The sequence below is a fragment of the Hyperolius riggenbachi genome, chromosome 12 (genome assembly GCF_040937935.1).
Source record: "Hyperolius riggenbachi isolate aHypRig1 chromosome 12, aHypRig1.pri, whole genome shotgun sequence".
Classification (NCBI taxonomy): domain Eukaryota; kingdom Metazoa; phylum Chordata; class Amphibia; order Anura; family Hyperoliidae; genus Hyperolius; species Hyperolius riggenbachi.
Window position 1 is genome coordinate 225,251,865 of NC_090657.1, and position 15,735 is coordinate 225,267,599.

General features: G+C 48.6%; 1 protein-coding gene across 1 annotated transcript in view; it reads right to left on the minus strand.

Annotated features, from left to right (window-relative positions):
- The window catches only part of STAU1 (staufen double-stranded RNA binding protein 1), a 48,427-nt gene that overhangs the window by 1,563 nt on the left and 31,129 nt on the right, over positions 1-15,735 (minus strand). The window contains exons 13-15 of the mRNA XM_068262846.1: positions 8,797-9,119; positions 7,949-8,071; positions 1,166-1,251 (exon numbers count right to left, since the gene is read on the minus strand). Of these exons, the coding sequence (XP_068118947.1) occupies positions 1,166-1,251; positions 7,949-8,071; positions 8,797-9,119 (532 nt within the window). The remainder of the gene's footprint in view (positions 1-1,165; positions 1,252-7,948; positions 8,072-8,796; positions 9,120-15,735) is intronic.

A 15,735-nucleotide genomic window follows, 5' to 3' on the forward strand; every position in this document is an offset into this window, starting at 1 on the left:
GCACCAAATTAAGAGCATAGAGTTTTTCCGGGCTCTACCCCGTTCGTGGGACGCTCGGTGGGCGAAGTAGCGCTGCAACCTCCAGTCCCCTCCTTGCCAGACTACCTTGTGCCCGCTCGCGTCAGCGTCCCCCTTCCGCTCTACTAGTTTCGTCTATTCAGACTCATCAGGAGCATGCGCGGGACGCTATCCTTCTAACCTTTATATCCCTATCTTACTATTCTTCCAATCATGTGGCTTTCCCATCGTACTGTGCGCCTCCCTCATTTTAGCACGTGATCCGCCAGTTGCGTCCAATAACGCGCGTCCAGCGCACGCCACAAGCCCCTAAAGCCATGTCCCACAGTGTGTCTGCTGGGCCCAATTGCGTGCAACTACACGCCCCCTTCCAATCTTCTGCGGGTTGCACGTTGCCTTTCACGAGGACCACCTCTTCTAGGGTCTGTGGCCAATGGGAGTCCTGTAACTGGATTATCCCCTGTAAAGTTAACTTAGGTTACCTTAGCAACTAGGACGCCAAAACAGCGGCGTTCCAGCTATGCTCCCCTGGCAACCAATATTCTGCCATCATCCACCTCGCTGCCTACCGCCCACAGACGGGGAAGAGTTTGACAATTCTGTTATTTCACAACAGTATGCACAAGTGCTGTAGACCTACCTAAAGGAAGGTCATCAACAAGGGACATTTTTTCATTACATTATTATTGGGACTTTGTATGGTTACTGACCTATTGATGATAGAAGTGGAGGGACAGACAGCTGTCTCCAGCCAGAGGTAGAGGGACAGAAGTCTCTGGGGCAAAGGGACAGAGGTTGAGGGGCAGTGGTGGGGGGGGACAGATGTCTCCGGGCAGTGGGGGGGGGGGGGGGACAGATGTCTCTGGGGAGGGGGGGGGGGGGCAGATGTCTCCGGGGAGGGGGGGGGGGAAACAGATGTCTCCGGGGAGGGGGGGGGGGGGGACAGATGTCTCCGGGCAGTGGGGGGGGGGGACAGATGTCTCCGGGCAGTGGTGGAGGGACAGATGTCTCCGGGTAGAGGTAGAGAGGCCTCCGATCAGAGGTGGAAGGAAAGAATCCTTTGGTGAGACAGATGGACAGAACACTAGGCCGACCCATAGAACACGTTGAGCATAGACTACGGTTGGGGACCTCATTCTGGACTTACACAGACATTGGTCCATTCCCTGTTCTTGGCACCTCTGCACTTTGTTGGTCCATCTCTGAGAGCAACTTTAATATGTTCAAAGCAGCCTGTAACAGAAAGAAGAATGAAGACTACTGAACAAACTATGAACTAATATTTAGTGCGATTTGCCTTATTAAAAAACAGAAGGTATGAGCGATAATTCATCTTTAAAGGACCTCTGTCGCGAAAATCGTAACATTTAACCACTTGCCGACCGCCCAGAGGATGCCGAAAGGACCGCAATACGCCCATCGGCGTTGCGTCCTTTCGGCATGCCTGGGGAACGATCGCGTCACTGGTGACGCGCGCTTCTCTCGGCAACTGGCTCCGCCCACCCGCGACGACAACCCGCCGGCCATTCGGAAGCGCCGGCGGGTTGTTAACCCCACGATCGCCGCATACAAAGTTTATAATACACTTTGTAATGTATACAAAGTGTATTATACAGGGTGCCTCCTGCCCTGGTGGTCCCAGTGTCCGAGGGACCACCAGGGCAGGCTGCAGCCACCCTAGTCCGCACCAAACACACTGATCTTGCCCCCCCCCTTCCCTCTAATCGCCCACAGCACCCCTCAGACCCCCTACCCCCCAAACCACTGTTTGCACCCAATCACTCCCCTAATCAAAAATCGATCACTCCCTGTCAACGTTATTTTTTTAGTTTAGGTCTTAACTGCCCCCTGGGGGCTCCTGATCACGCCCCCCCCCCCTCAGATCTCCCCAGACCCCCCCCCCCCCTCTGTGTACTGTATGCATCTATCCCCCCTGTAATAACCCACTGATCACCTGTAAATCACCCATCAATCACCCCCTGTCACTGCCACCCATCAATCAGCCCCTAACCTGCCCCTTGCGGGCAATCTGATCACCCACCCACACCATCAGATCACCCCCCAAGTGCATTGTTTACATCTGTTCTCTCCTCTAAACACCCACTAATTACCCATCAATCACCCCCTGTCACTGCTACCCATCAGATCATCACCCATCAGAGGGTGTGGGTGGGTGATTGGGTGCCCTAGGGGCAGATAGGGATCTGCCCCTAGGGCACCCAATCACCCGCCCACACCCTAAGAACGCCCTCAGACCCCATCCCTGATCACCTCGCCAGTGCATTGCTTGCATCTATTCCCCCCTCTAATCACACCTTGAGACACCCATCAATCACCTCCTAGCACACCTACTCATCAGATCAGGCCCTAATTTGCCCCGTGTGGGCTCCTGATCACTCGGGCCAAACCCTCAGATCCCCTTCCGATCACCTCCCCAGTGCATTGATTGCATCTATTTTCCCCTCTAATCACCCCCTGAGACACCCATCAATCACCTCCTGTCACCCCCCTAGCACTCCTATCCATCAGATCAGGCCCAATACAACCTGTCATCTAAGAGGCCACCCTGCTTATGACCGGTTCCACAAAATTCAGCCCCAGACCACCTGTCATCAAAATTTGCAGATGCTTATACCCCTGAACAGTCATTTTGAGGCATTTGGTTTCCAGACTAGTCCTCACGGTTTTGGGTCCCTAAAATGCCAGGGCAGTATAGGAACCCCACAAGTGACCCCATTTTAGAAAGAAGACACCCCAAGGTATTCCGTTAGGTGTATGACGAGTTCATAGAAGATTTTATTTTGTCAAAAGTTAGCGGAAATTGATTTTTTTTTTTTTTATTTTTTTTTTACAAAGTGTCATTTTCCACTAACTTGTGACAAAAAAAAATAAAATCTTCTATGAACTCACCATACACCTAACGGAATACCTTGGGGTGTCTTCTTTCTAAAATGGGGTCACTTGTGGGGTTCCTATACTGCCCTGGCATTTTAGGGGCCCAAAACCGTGAGTAGTCTAGAAACCAAATGCCTCAAAATGACCCGTGAATAGGACGTTGGGCCCCTTAGCGCACCTAGGCTGCAAAAAAGTGCCACACATGTGGTATCGCCATACTTAGGAGAAGTAGTATAATGTGTTGTGGTGTATTTTTACACATACCCATGCTGGGTGGGAGAAATCTCTCTGTAAATAGATAATTGTGTGTAAAAAAAATAAAAAAAATTGTCTTTTACAGAGATATTTATCCCACCCAGCATGGGTATGTGTAAAAATACACCACAAAACACATACTACTTCTCCTGAGTACGGCGGTACCACGTGTGTGGCACTTTTTTGCACCCTAACTGCGCTAAGGGGCCCAAAGTCCAATGAGTACCTTTAGGATTTCACAGGTCATTTTGAGATATTTGGTTTCAAGACTACTCCTCACGGTTTAGGGCCCCTAAAATGCCAGGGCAGTATAGGAACCCCACAAGTGACCCCATTTTAGAAAGAAGACACCCCAAGGTATTCCGTTAGGGGTATGGGGAGTTCATAGAAGATTTTATTTTTTGTCACAAGTTAGCTCCTAACAGAATACCTTGGGGTGTCTTTCTAAAATGGGGTCACTTGTGGGTGTCCTATACTGCCCTGGCATTTTAGGGGCCCTAAACCGTAAGCCGTAGTCTTGAAACCAAATGTCTCAAAACGACCTGTGAAATCCTAAAGGTACTCATTGGACTTTGGGCCCCTTAGCGCAGTTAGGGTGCAAAAAAGTGCCACACGTGGCATCGCTGTACTCAGGAGAAGTAGTATAATGTGTTTTGGGGTGTATTTTTACACATACCCATGCTGTGGGAGAAATATCTCTTTAAATAAACAATTGTAAAAAAAAAAAAAAAAATCAAAACATTGTCATGTACAGAGAGATTTCTCCCACCCAGCATGGGTATGTGTAAAAATACACCCCAAAACACATTATACTACTTCTCCTGAGTACGGCGATACCATATGTGTGGCACTTTTTTGCAGCCTAGGTGCGCTAAGGGGCCCAACGTCCAATGAGCAACTTTAGGCTTTACAGGGGTGCTTACAATTTAGCACCCCCCAAAATGCCAGGACAGTAAACACACCCCACAAATGACCCCATTTTGGAAAGTAGACACTTCAAGGTATTCAGAGGGGCATGGCGAGTCCGTGGCAGATTTCATGGTGTTCTGACATATATTTACCTCCTAGGTCACATGTATAGTAAACCACATAGGCAATAAAAGTTATTTTTCAAAATAAATTAGTTATTAAAAGTTATGTTTTATATAGCTCTATAGCGCTCTACAACAAGCATAGATAGGGTTTTGTATTTTTTCAGCAGAATGTTCAGAGAAAAATCAATGATGCCAGTTTCCAGGACGTTCTAAATGACTCACAATGCAGGAGACTCCTCCGTTATCAGACCACATTTCTTGGTGACTAGACTGGGACAGGGTAAAGTCTCAGTTATGCAATTTCTCCTAGCTCCCACCCAGCCCAGAGTATGGCATGTCGCCTGATTACTCCTGTCTCTTCTCCTAGCTTCCACCCAGCCCAGAGTATGGCACGTCACCTGATTACTCCTCTCTTCTCCTAGCTTCCACCCAGCCCAGAGTATGGCATGTCACCTGATTACTCCTCTCTTCTCCTAGCTTCCACCCAGCCCAGAGTATGGCACGTCACCTGATTACTCCTCTCTTCTCCTAGCTCCCACCCAGCCCAGAGTATGGCATGTTGCCTGATTACTCCTCTCTTCTCCTAGCTTCCACCCAGCCCAGAGTATGGCATGTCACCTGATTACTCCTCTCTTCTCCTAGCTTCCACGTAGGGGTGTAGCAATAGGGGTTGCAGAGGTTGCGACCGCATTGGGGCCCTTGGGCCAGAAGGGCCCCGAGGGGCCCTCCCTCAACTACAGTATTAGCTCCCTATCAGTTCTGTGCTCATAATAATGATTACCACTATTCAAAGTATCTATAGAAGTGATTAACGAGCTGTTTCCCATCCCCTTCTTGCATCTCTGACACTGTAGTTGCCATTGGCAGGTTTTGGTGCGCTGTACCAATTGTTATGTATAGAGTGCTTGGGGGGCCCCATTGTAAAACTTGCATCGGGGCCCACAGCTCCTTAGCTACGCCACTGCTTCCACGCAGCCCAGTGTATGGCATGTCGCCTGATTACGCCTCTCTTCTCCTAGCTTCCACCCAGCCCAGAGTATGGCATGTTGCCTGATTACTCCTCTCTTCTCCTAGCTTCCAACCAGCCCAGAGTATGGCATGTCACCTGATTACTCCTCTCTTCTCCTAGCTTCCACCCAGCCCAGAGTATGGCATGTTGCCTGATTACTCCTCTCTTCTCCTAGCTTCCAACCAGCCCAGAGTATGGCATGTCACCTGATTACTTCTGTCTTCTCCTAGCTCCCAACCAGCCCAGAGTATGGCATGTCACCTGATTACTCCCGTCTCTTCTCCTAGCTTCCAACCAGCCCAGAGTATGGCATGTCACCTGATTACTCCTCTCTTCTCCTAGCTTCCACCCAGCCCAGAGTATGGCATGTTGCCTGATTACTCCTCTCTTCTCCTAGCTTCCAACCAGCCCAGAGTATGGCATGTCACCTGATTACTCCTCTCTTCTCCTAGCTTCCACCCAGCCCAGAGTATGGCATGTTGCCTGATTACTCCTCTCTTCTCCTAGCTTCCAACCAGCCCAGAGTATGGCATGTCACCTGATTACTTCTGTCTTCTCCTAGCTCCCAACCAGCCCAGAGTATGGCATGTCACCTGATTACTCCCGTCTCTTCTCCTAGCTTCCACCCAGCCCAGAGTATGGCATGTTGCCTGATTACTCCCGTCTCTTCTCCTAGCTTCCACCCAGCCCAGAGTATGGCATGTTGCCTGATTACTCCTGTATCTTCTTCTAGCTTCCAACCAGCCCAGAGTATGGCATGTCGCCTGATTACTCCTGTATCTTCTCCTAGCTCCCACCCAGCGCAGAGTATTGCATGTTGCCTGATTACTCCCGTCTCTTTTCCTAGCTTCCACCCAGCCCAGAGTATGGCATGTCACCTGATTATTCCTGTCTCTTCTCCTAGCTTCCAACCAGCCCAGAGTATGGCATGTCACCTGATTACTTCTGTCTTCTCCTAGCTTCCACCCAGCCCAGAGTATGGCATGTTGCCTGATTACTCCTGTATCTTCTCCTAGCTTCCACCCAGCCCAGAGTATGGCATGTCGCCTGATTACTTCTGTCTTCTCCTAGCTCCCAACCAGCCCAGAGTATGGCATGTCACCTGATTACTCCTGTCTTCTCCTAGCTTCCAACCAGCCCAGAGTATGGCATGTCACCTGATTACGCCCGTCTCTACTAGCTTCCAACCAGCCTAGAGTATGGCATGTCACCCGATTACTCCTGTATCTTCTCCTAGCTTCCAACCAGCCCAGAGTATGGCATGTCACCTGATTCTTCCTGTCTCTTCTCCTAGATTCCAACCAGCCCAGAGTATGGCATGTCACCTGATTACTCCTGTCTCTTCTCCTAGCTCCCAACCAGCCCAGAGTATGGCAGGTCACCTGATTACTCCTGTCTTCTCCTAGCTTCCAACCAGCCCAGAGTATGGCATGTCACCTGTGATTACTCCTGTCTTCTCCTAGCTTCCAACCGCCCCAGACTATGGCATGTCACCTGATTACTCCTGTCTTCTCCTAGCTTCCAACCAGCCCAGAGTATGGCATGTCACCTTATTACTCCTCTTCTCCTAGCTTCCAACCAGCCCAGAGTATGGCATGTCACCTTATTACTCCTCTTCTCCTAGCTTCCAACCAGCCCAGAGTATGGTATGTCACCTGATTACTACTCTCTTCTCCTAGCTCCCAACCAGCCCAGAGTATGGCATGTCACCTTATTACTCCTGTCTCTTCTCCTTGCTCCCAACCAGCCCAGAGTATGGCATGTCACCTGATTACTACTCTCTTCTCCTAGCTCCCAACCAGCCCAGAGTATGGCATGTCACCTTATTACTCCTGTCTCTTCTAGCTTCCAACCAGCCCAGAGTATGGCATGTCACCTGATTACTCCTGTCTCTTCTACTAGTAGCTTCCACCCAGCCCAGAGTATGGCATGTCACCCAATTACTCCTGTCTCTTCTCCTTGCTCCCAACCAGCCCAGAGTATGGCATGTCACCTTATTACTCCTGTCTCTCCTAGCTTCCAACCAGCCCAGAGTATGGCATGTTGCCTGATTACTCCTGTCTCTTCTACTAGTAGCTTCCACCCAGCCCAGAGTATGGCATGTCACCCAATTACTCCTGTCTCTTCTCCTAGCTTCCAACCAGCCCAGAGTATGGGATGTCACCTGATTACTCCCGTCTCTTCTCCTAACTCCCAACCAGCCCAGAGTATGGGATGTCACCTGATTACTCCCGTCTCTTCTCCTAGCTTCCAACCTGCCCACTGTATGGCATGTCACCTGATTACTCCTGTCTTCTCCTAACTCCCAACCAGCCCAGAGTATGGCATGTCACCTGATTATTCCTGTCTCTTCTCCTAGCTTCCAACCAGCCCAGAGTATGGCATGTCACCTGATTACTCCTGTCTTCTCCTAGCTTCCAACCAGCCCAGAGTATGGGATGTCACCTGATTACTCCTGTCTCTTCTCCTAGCTTCCAACCAGCCCAGAGTATGGCATGTCACCTGATTACTCCCGTCTCTTCTCCTAGCTTCCAACTATCCCAGAGGATAGCATGTCACCTGATTACTCCTGCCTCTTCTCCTAGCTTCCAACCAACCCAGAGTATGGCATGTCACCTGATTACTCCTGTATCTTCACCTAGCTTCCAACCAGCCCACTGTATGGCATGTCACCTGATAACTCACATCTCTTTCCAGACACCCTACAGCATACACTGTAAGGAAGCCGCCATCTTACCATGTCATGGCAGGACTCCACGTCTTTGCCCACGCCGTGGCTGATGAGGGGCGTTTGAAAGGAGCAGTTTATTAGTGACACAAACTCGTTTTTGTTGTTCTTGGGAAAATCTTTATATTCCACCTGCCAGAGAAGAATTGTGGTTAGTGATTGATAGAGACAAGTCTCAACAGTACCATGTAATACACCATAGATATCAGCAACTGTGTCAGACCGAGGCACTTCTCTTCCCCCATCACAGAATGAGACACCTAACTTGCAGGCACTATGCCCTTCCCACCCTGAGGGGTCCCTCCAAGCATTATACCCCTCCCATCCTGGTGTCCCATCTCCTAGAGGCACTATGGCCCTCCCACCCTGAGGTGTCCCTTCTCCTCCAGGCACTATGCCCTTCCCACCCTGAGGGGTCCCTCCAAGAATTATACCCCTCCCATCCTGGTGTCCCATCTCCTAGAGGCACTATGGCCCTCCCACCCTGAGGTGTCCCATCTCCTCCAGGCACTATGGCCCTCCCACCCTGAGGTGTCCCTTCCCTTCCAGGCACTATGCCCTTCCCACCCTGAGGGGTCCCTCCAAGAATTATAACCCTCCCATCCTGGTGCCCCATCTCCTCCAGGCATTATACCCCTTCCACCCTGACGTGTCCCTTCCCCTCCAGGCACTATACCCCTCCCACCTTGAGGTGTCCCTTCCCCTCTAGGAATTATACTCCTCCCACCTAGAGGTGCCACACACCCTCCAGGCACTATGCCCCTCCCACCGAGGTTCCCCACCCCCTCCAGCCACTATACTCCCACATAATAGGCCTCCAACAAGTGAGGTCACCATGTATAGTTAAATAAGGTTACCCGTATTCCCTGCACGTTGGATAAGAAGTCTAGTTGTTCGGAAGGTCGGGTAAGTGGGCCGTGCAGAGGGTGGACAGAGGAGGAGGAGTTGTTGTTCTTCAGGATGGTGTCCGCAGTGGGGGATATTCCCGCGTAGAGCAGCTCTCTGGCAATCAGGGCCGTTACAGTGGCCACTGCTGGGTTTGGGGCCACCCTGTTGTAGTCTTTGGTGTGAAGTCCTTGACTGGCTCCCACAGCCTGTGCCACTTCCGGTACCATGGGGAGGATTCCGGCCGGTAACTGCTGGTGACTGTGGTACGCCATGCGGAAATCATCATCCTTGTCTGACAAACACACAACGAAAGCCAAATCATAACTTTACTGCCGAGATGACTACAGACAACACAGCAAGGCCATGTGCAATTCACATTTCTTCCTGGCTGAGATTTTCACATTACTGTATAAATGAAATGGTTTTTAAGCTACCAGAAAGCAAGAAAATGGTTTCAAGCGGGATTATCACCATAAAAATCCAATTTCAACAGCAGCTGGTCTGAGAGTATTAAGTGGTAAAGATGCAAATCCTGCATTCAAAACTTTTTCTGCTGTTATGGTTTGGAGTTAACTTAGGAACTCTGGCCCTTTAATAGCCATTGCCATTCAGTTGCATGCTGGGGTTCTTTTTATCTAAAATATATTCCTCCTCTTCCCTTTATTTCCCTGCCTAGCTGAAACACAATCCTCTGCTCACTTGTGTTTACAAGCAAGGCTGAGGTGACTCAGTGATTGGAGGAGAAAAGAAAAGAAAAAAAAAAGTTAAGGGAAGAAATGACACCAGTATTTAGCCTCAGCTGTGGGCAAACATGGTTCCCACCAGGATCATCATTCTCTTCATTTACTATAGAAAATTCACTGAAATCAAAACGTGGACAGTACAATACATGTGCTATGTAAGTAGATCAAGTATTTATCTACTTATACGTGTCTTTCTTTCCCTGGCATAGTATGGCTAATCCTACTGCTTTAACGAGTACCTGAAGGAAAACAAACTGCCCCAGGGAGTATTTACCTCAGGAGGGGAAGCCTCTGGATCCTATTGAGGCTTTCCCCATCCTGCTCACCAGACGGGTTCCAGAGCTTGGACCCAGGATGATCTGCTTGTTGGTGGTTGTTGTGAGGTTTGCTCAGGCGCAGTATCCTCAAGGCTCCGGGTCTGCTCTACTGTGAAGGCACAGATAGCTCACCGCTGCACAGTAGAGCGGACCCAGTCGGGTTAGGCCATTTCCCATGGGGTCCGAGGGGAAAGCCACTGCTGCACATGCACGCAACCAGCAGTGCTGGTAATTACTATTGTTTACCTTTTTTGGGGGGCTGGCAGTGTTGGAATAGAGGGATGGAGGAAGCCCCCCTTAGGTTACAGCTTATTTCTGCAAGGGCGTAGATTGCAATTAGCGTGCTCGCAGGGACCCGCTGCTCACGCCTTCACTGCAGGCCCCTGGCTCTGGGATCTGTGAGCCGGTCAGGAGCCAAATAAAATTGGCTCCTGAACTGCTCCCAGAGTTCTGCTGGGCAAGCAAAGAATTGTCGGTAAGCGCTGTTTTCTGGTACCAGCAGCCTCTGGTCCTTAAAGTAAACCAGAACTGTGGAAAAAAAAGATTTGATACTCACCCATCCGCGGCTTCCTCCTGCAGCTTAAACATGTTAGTCCCTCAAAGTTCTCCCCTGGTCTGCTGTTCAGCCGAGATCAGCCCCGGTAATGGGCTCGGTCTTGTCAGACCGGGTCTACTGTGCATGCGGGGAGGGCCACGCATGCCTAGAAGACCCAGACTGAGCCAGTTACTGGGACTGATTGCGGCTGAACAGCAGACCGGGGGAGGACGTCAAGGGACTAACATGTTTATGCTGGAGGAGGAAGCCGCGGGTGAGTATCAAATCTTTTTTCCGCAGCTCTGGTGCACTTTAAGGGGGCAGAGACTGCTGGTACGCAAGTGGCTAAACAGAAGATGAAAAATGATCTAGGAGAAAAAGTGACTTACATATGGGCTATCGAGTCTAACCCATAACCCCCCACCCACCAATCGTGACATTAACCACACAATGTGACTAATCCATCCCGCTCCTCATTTCACTAATTGTTTTGCATCCCGATCAACCATCCCATTGGATCATTTAGGCAGATCGGATGAAAATCGGTGCAGTATCTCCCATACATGACTGACCCTCGGCCATGCCCCCCCCAATGCCCTGTTACAGAGTGCCATCTAGCACCAGGCGTTTGCGTGTGACATCACATACATGCCACGTGGTACAGCACCCGTAACGACGGTAACAGCGGACACTTGGTGGGCCGGCCGCACAGGTGTTGCCGCCAGGCAGATCAATGATGGATTCCATGATGAACTCTAACAGGAATCGTGATGCAGTGTAGGGGCAGCCAGCAGATCTCTGATCAGATTCAGAGATAGAGAGATCCATCTCATGCTTAACCTCCCTAGCTGTAAGCCCGACACTGTCGGGCTAGCCACCGCAGGGGATCGCATGGCCCCGGGAGGATTTTTTTTTTTTTTATAACATTTGTTCAATTTTCTTCAGCTAGCACTTGGCTAGCTACCTGTGCCCCTGCTCTCCCCCCGATCCATGCCACAATACGTACCCCCCCCCCCCAGGTATCCCGCGATGGCACAGCCTCCCTCCCCATAGCGAAGCCTGGAGCTGATCGGGAGGCTGCGCATGATGTCATGTCAGATCGTCGCTATAGCGACAACTGAAGCTTATTGGGAAGCTGCGGGATCGCGGACGGGAGAGTGTTGCCGGCGGCGATCGGGGGGAGCAGATAGGTGATGGGGGACTTGGGGGACACAGGTAGCTAGCCTAGTGCTAGCTACAAAGTTCAAAACAACTTTTATTCTAAAAATCCCTCCCGCGGACGCAGCCTCATAAACTGCGGACCGCCAGGGAGGTTAATCTGCCCACACATCAGTAGATGTAATTCAAAGAGTGGAGCAGAGGCGCCAAAAAGAAAATACTGTATATACTTGAGTATAAGCCTAATTTTCGGGCCAAAAAAGTGGTCCAAAAGTGGGTGTCTTGGCTTATGCTCGAGTCACTACTCTGAGTAACCCCCACTTTATGCAGTGGTGCAACATCTGAGGGAGACCACACACTTGACATTTCCATGGGAGGTCCCAGGTAGCCTCATCAGGAGTTGTAGCCTGGATGGCATACAGGGACAGTGTCTACTGAGTGGTGAGAATCCTCACATTCCTATAGCAAGCTTTACATACATGACTATGTGGCTCTGCATTCCTTGCTTTATCTTTATGCCAGCCCACACTTAGCTACAGGAGTTCTTTGCATGTCCACCTCCATTGTAGTCCTATGTTGTGGCTTATTATTGCAATCTGCTGAATTTATGCTGCTTTTCTAATATATGGTTGTGGCCGGCCATGGCTGTGAGTGGTGTTGTGGCTTTTGCCTCGGCTTTTACTCGGTGTGTGTAGGTGTGTGTGTAGGTGTGTGTGTGTAGGTGTGTGTGTGTGTGTGTGTGTGTGTGTGTGTGTGTGTGTAGGTGTGTGTGTAGGTGTGTGTGTGTGTAGGTGTGTGTGTGTAGGTGTGTGTGTGTGTAGGTGTGTGTGTGTAGGTGTGTGTGTGTAGGTGTGTGTGTGTAGGTGTGTGTAGGTGTGTGTAGGTGTGTAGGTGTGTGTAGGTGTGTGTGTGTGTAGGTGTGTGTGTGTGTAGGTGTGTGTGTAGGTGTGTGTGTAGGTGTGTGTGTGTGTAGGTGTGTGTGTGTAGGTGTGTGTGTGTGTAGGTGTGTGTGTGTAGGTGTGTGTGTGTAGGTGTGTGTGTGTAGGTGTGTGTAGGTGTGTGTAGGTGTGTAGGTGTGTGTAGGTGTGTGTGTGTGTAGGTGTGTGTGTGTGTAGGTGTGTGTGTGTAGGTGTGTGTGTAGGTGTGTGTGTAGGTGTGTGTGTGTGTGTGTAGGTGTGTGTAGGTGTGTGTAGGTGTGTGTAGGTGTGTGTAGGTGTGTGTAGGTGTGTGTAGGTGTGTGTAGGTGTGTGTGTAGGTGTGTGTGTAGGTGTGTGTAGGTGTGTGTGTAGGTGTGTGTAGGTGTGTGTGTAGGTGTGTGTAGGTGTGTGCAGGTGTGTGTAGGTGTGTGTGTAGGTGTGTGCAGGTGTGTGTGTAGGTGTGTGTGTAGGTGTGTGTAGGTGTGTGTGTGTGTAGGTGTGTGTGTAGGTGTGTGTGTAGGTGTGTGTGTAGGTGTGTGTGTGTAGGTGTGTAGGTGTGTGTAGGTGTGTGTAGGTGTGTGTGTAGGTGTGTGTGTGTAGGTGTGTGTGTGTAGGTGTGTGTAGGTGTGTGTGTGTAGGTGTGTGCAGGTGTGTGTAGGTGTGTGTGTAGGTGTGTGTAGGTGTGTGTAGGTGTGTGTGTGTAGGTGTGTGCAGGTGTGTGTAGGTGTGTGCAGGTGTGTGTGTAGGTGTGTGCAGGTGTGTGTAGGTGTGTGTGTAGGTGTGTGTGTAGGTGTGTGCAGGTGTGTGTAGGTGTGTGTGTAGGTGTGTGTAGGTGTGTGTAGGTGTGTGTAGGTGTGTGTGTGTAGGTGTGTGTGTGTAGGTGTGTGTGTGTGTAGGTGTGTGTGTAGGTGTGTGTGTAGGTGTGTGTGTAGGTGTGTGTGTGTAGGTGTGTAGGTGTGTGTAGGTGTGTGTAGGTGTGTGTGTAGGTGTGTGTGTAGGTGTGTGTGTGTAGGTGTGTGTAGGTGTGTGTGTAGGTGTGTGTGTGTAGGTGTGTGCAGGTGTGTGTGTAGGTGTGTGTAGGTGTGTGTAGGTGTGTGCAGGTGTGTGTAGGTGTGTGCAGGTGTGTGTGTAGGTGTGTGCAGGTGTGTGTAGGTGTGTGTGTAGGTGTGTGTGTAGGTGTGTGTGTAGGTGTGTGTGTCAAAAATATTTAATCTTTATTATCAGGTTGTCATTAGGTAAACTGAAATAGTGTAAGCACTATAATTAGAGAAACATATGCATATCTTATGGTATATGACTAATGTAACTGTTTGCATTATTATATCATGTGCAGTGTGTGTTTAATAATCCTATTATATCTGGTGTGCTGTGAATTATAGTAACCGTATGAACTGCTTATGAACTATAGATACCCTCTCACCTAGTAAGCTAAACTGTTGGTGAACCTTCACCCAGTAAGCTCAAACTCTAGGTGAACTCTGTGAATTCAACTCTCACCTACTAAGAATGAACTTTAAGTGACCCATTCAACTGTGCATAAACCCTGGAGTCGTAAATTTCAAGTTGGCCCCATCCAAGGCCAACTCCCCCTCACATGTCTGTCTCTTGTGACGACTGTGGAACTCACGTGAGTGAAACTTGGTTTAGGTACGATGTCCCCTATAAATATAGGTCAAGGCTCTGTTCAGATAAGACATTGCTGAGATATGCTGTAAGGGAGGTGGTACGTAACTCTTTTTAATTTATGTACTCCTGATGGCTGAGAAATGTTGCTAGATATTTTTACTATTGCCTTTTTTATAATAACCCTGTTCTATGTGATCTTTGTATATTCTATGTTTATTATTACAAGAATACATTTATTTTAAGATAAAAAGTGATCTTGGTCTGAGACTCATTATTTCATTGGGGATATATGTGATACTAAAAATATATATTGTTGGTATGACTGGTTAAGAACCCATCTGACCGATCTGAGGAGAACTAACGCTTCACTGAGTTAGTATTCTCCATAGTTGGTTACCTATTTTATATAGGAGCTGGCAATTTTGGCGCCCACGTGATTTATATCCCCTGAAATACTAGAGTACAATAAAAAAAAAAAACTTCTTTCTGTATTAATAGAAAAAAATACAGTTTTTTGTGCACAAACTATAAAAAAGAATCATGGCTACTGCATCTGAGGATATAATAGATCTTACAGCACTAGTAGCAACTATGCCAAAAACAGCACCTACACTAAAAACAGGAGGGCTGCAAAGATTATACGAGGAACTTAGATCACACTATACTGAACTAGACCAAATCGAAGATATTGTTGGATTACAAGGGTTTTTACAAACAACTGTGAATAATGAAATAATATATATACCACTCCGCATAAAATACTCTGAGGAAGAAATCTTAGTTTTTCTTGCATTGCCAAAGCATAACAGGATAGATTTCATTTGTGAAGTGGATGCAGAAGTTCTTAAGGATATATTTGAAAGCAGTATATCAGACTTGCTGCCAGCCACTGCTTTAATGGGACCTGTACTTCTGAAAAAGAAATATTCAGATATAGACATCTCATTGTTACAACATGTCCATATACCTATATATGATGAAATTGAGCATTCTACCATGCAAACAGTATATACTTTTATTCGTGGATTGCTGGAAAATAAGCTAACTGCAAATATGAGGATTAATCCTTCAACCCCACTTCTACATGTACCTCCTGCTACGCAAGCCTTTACACACAGACCTGCTGATGTTTTACCTACGCCTTTGCGGCCAGTCAATCAACCACTCTTAAGACGCAGATTGACACCATCTATGCCAGCCTTGACCCCACAACAGTCTGTACAAAGCTCATGGAACACAGGAGGTGCAATGAGTGATTTGAAAACGAGACTGGATGTATGTCTTAAAATGATGGGGCCACTGCATAATAAAACTCCAAAGGAACTGGGACAAAAAATAGCTTTGCACTCAGGACAGCTTGATTTAATTTCAAGAGACTTGAATATTGTTGACTTTACAATGCTCACACAAATGTTGTTACCACCAGGACTTTTGGGTCCCAATGAGACTTTTTCAAGTTGGGCTGGAGTATCGGCTGCAATTCAAGAACGGGCAAGCGGACAAAGTGGAGTTGTTGACTTATCTACTAAAGCTAAAGAAGTACTAAAGACATCAGGAATCTTATCAGCTGTGGATATCATTGTGGCTAATACTGCAACACCATCACAAGTTC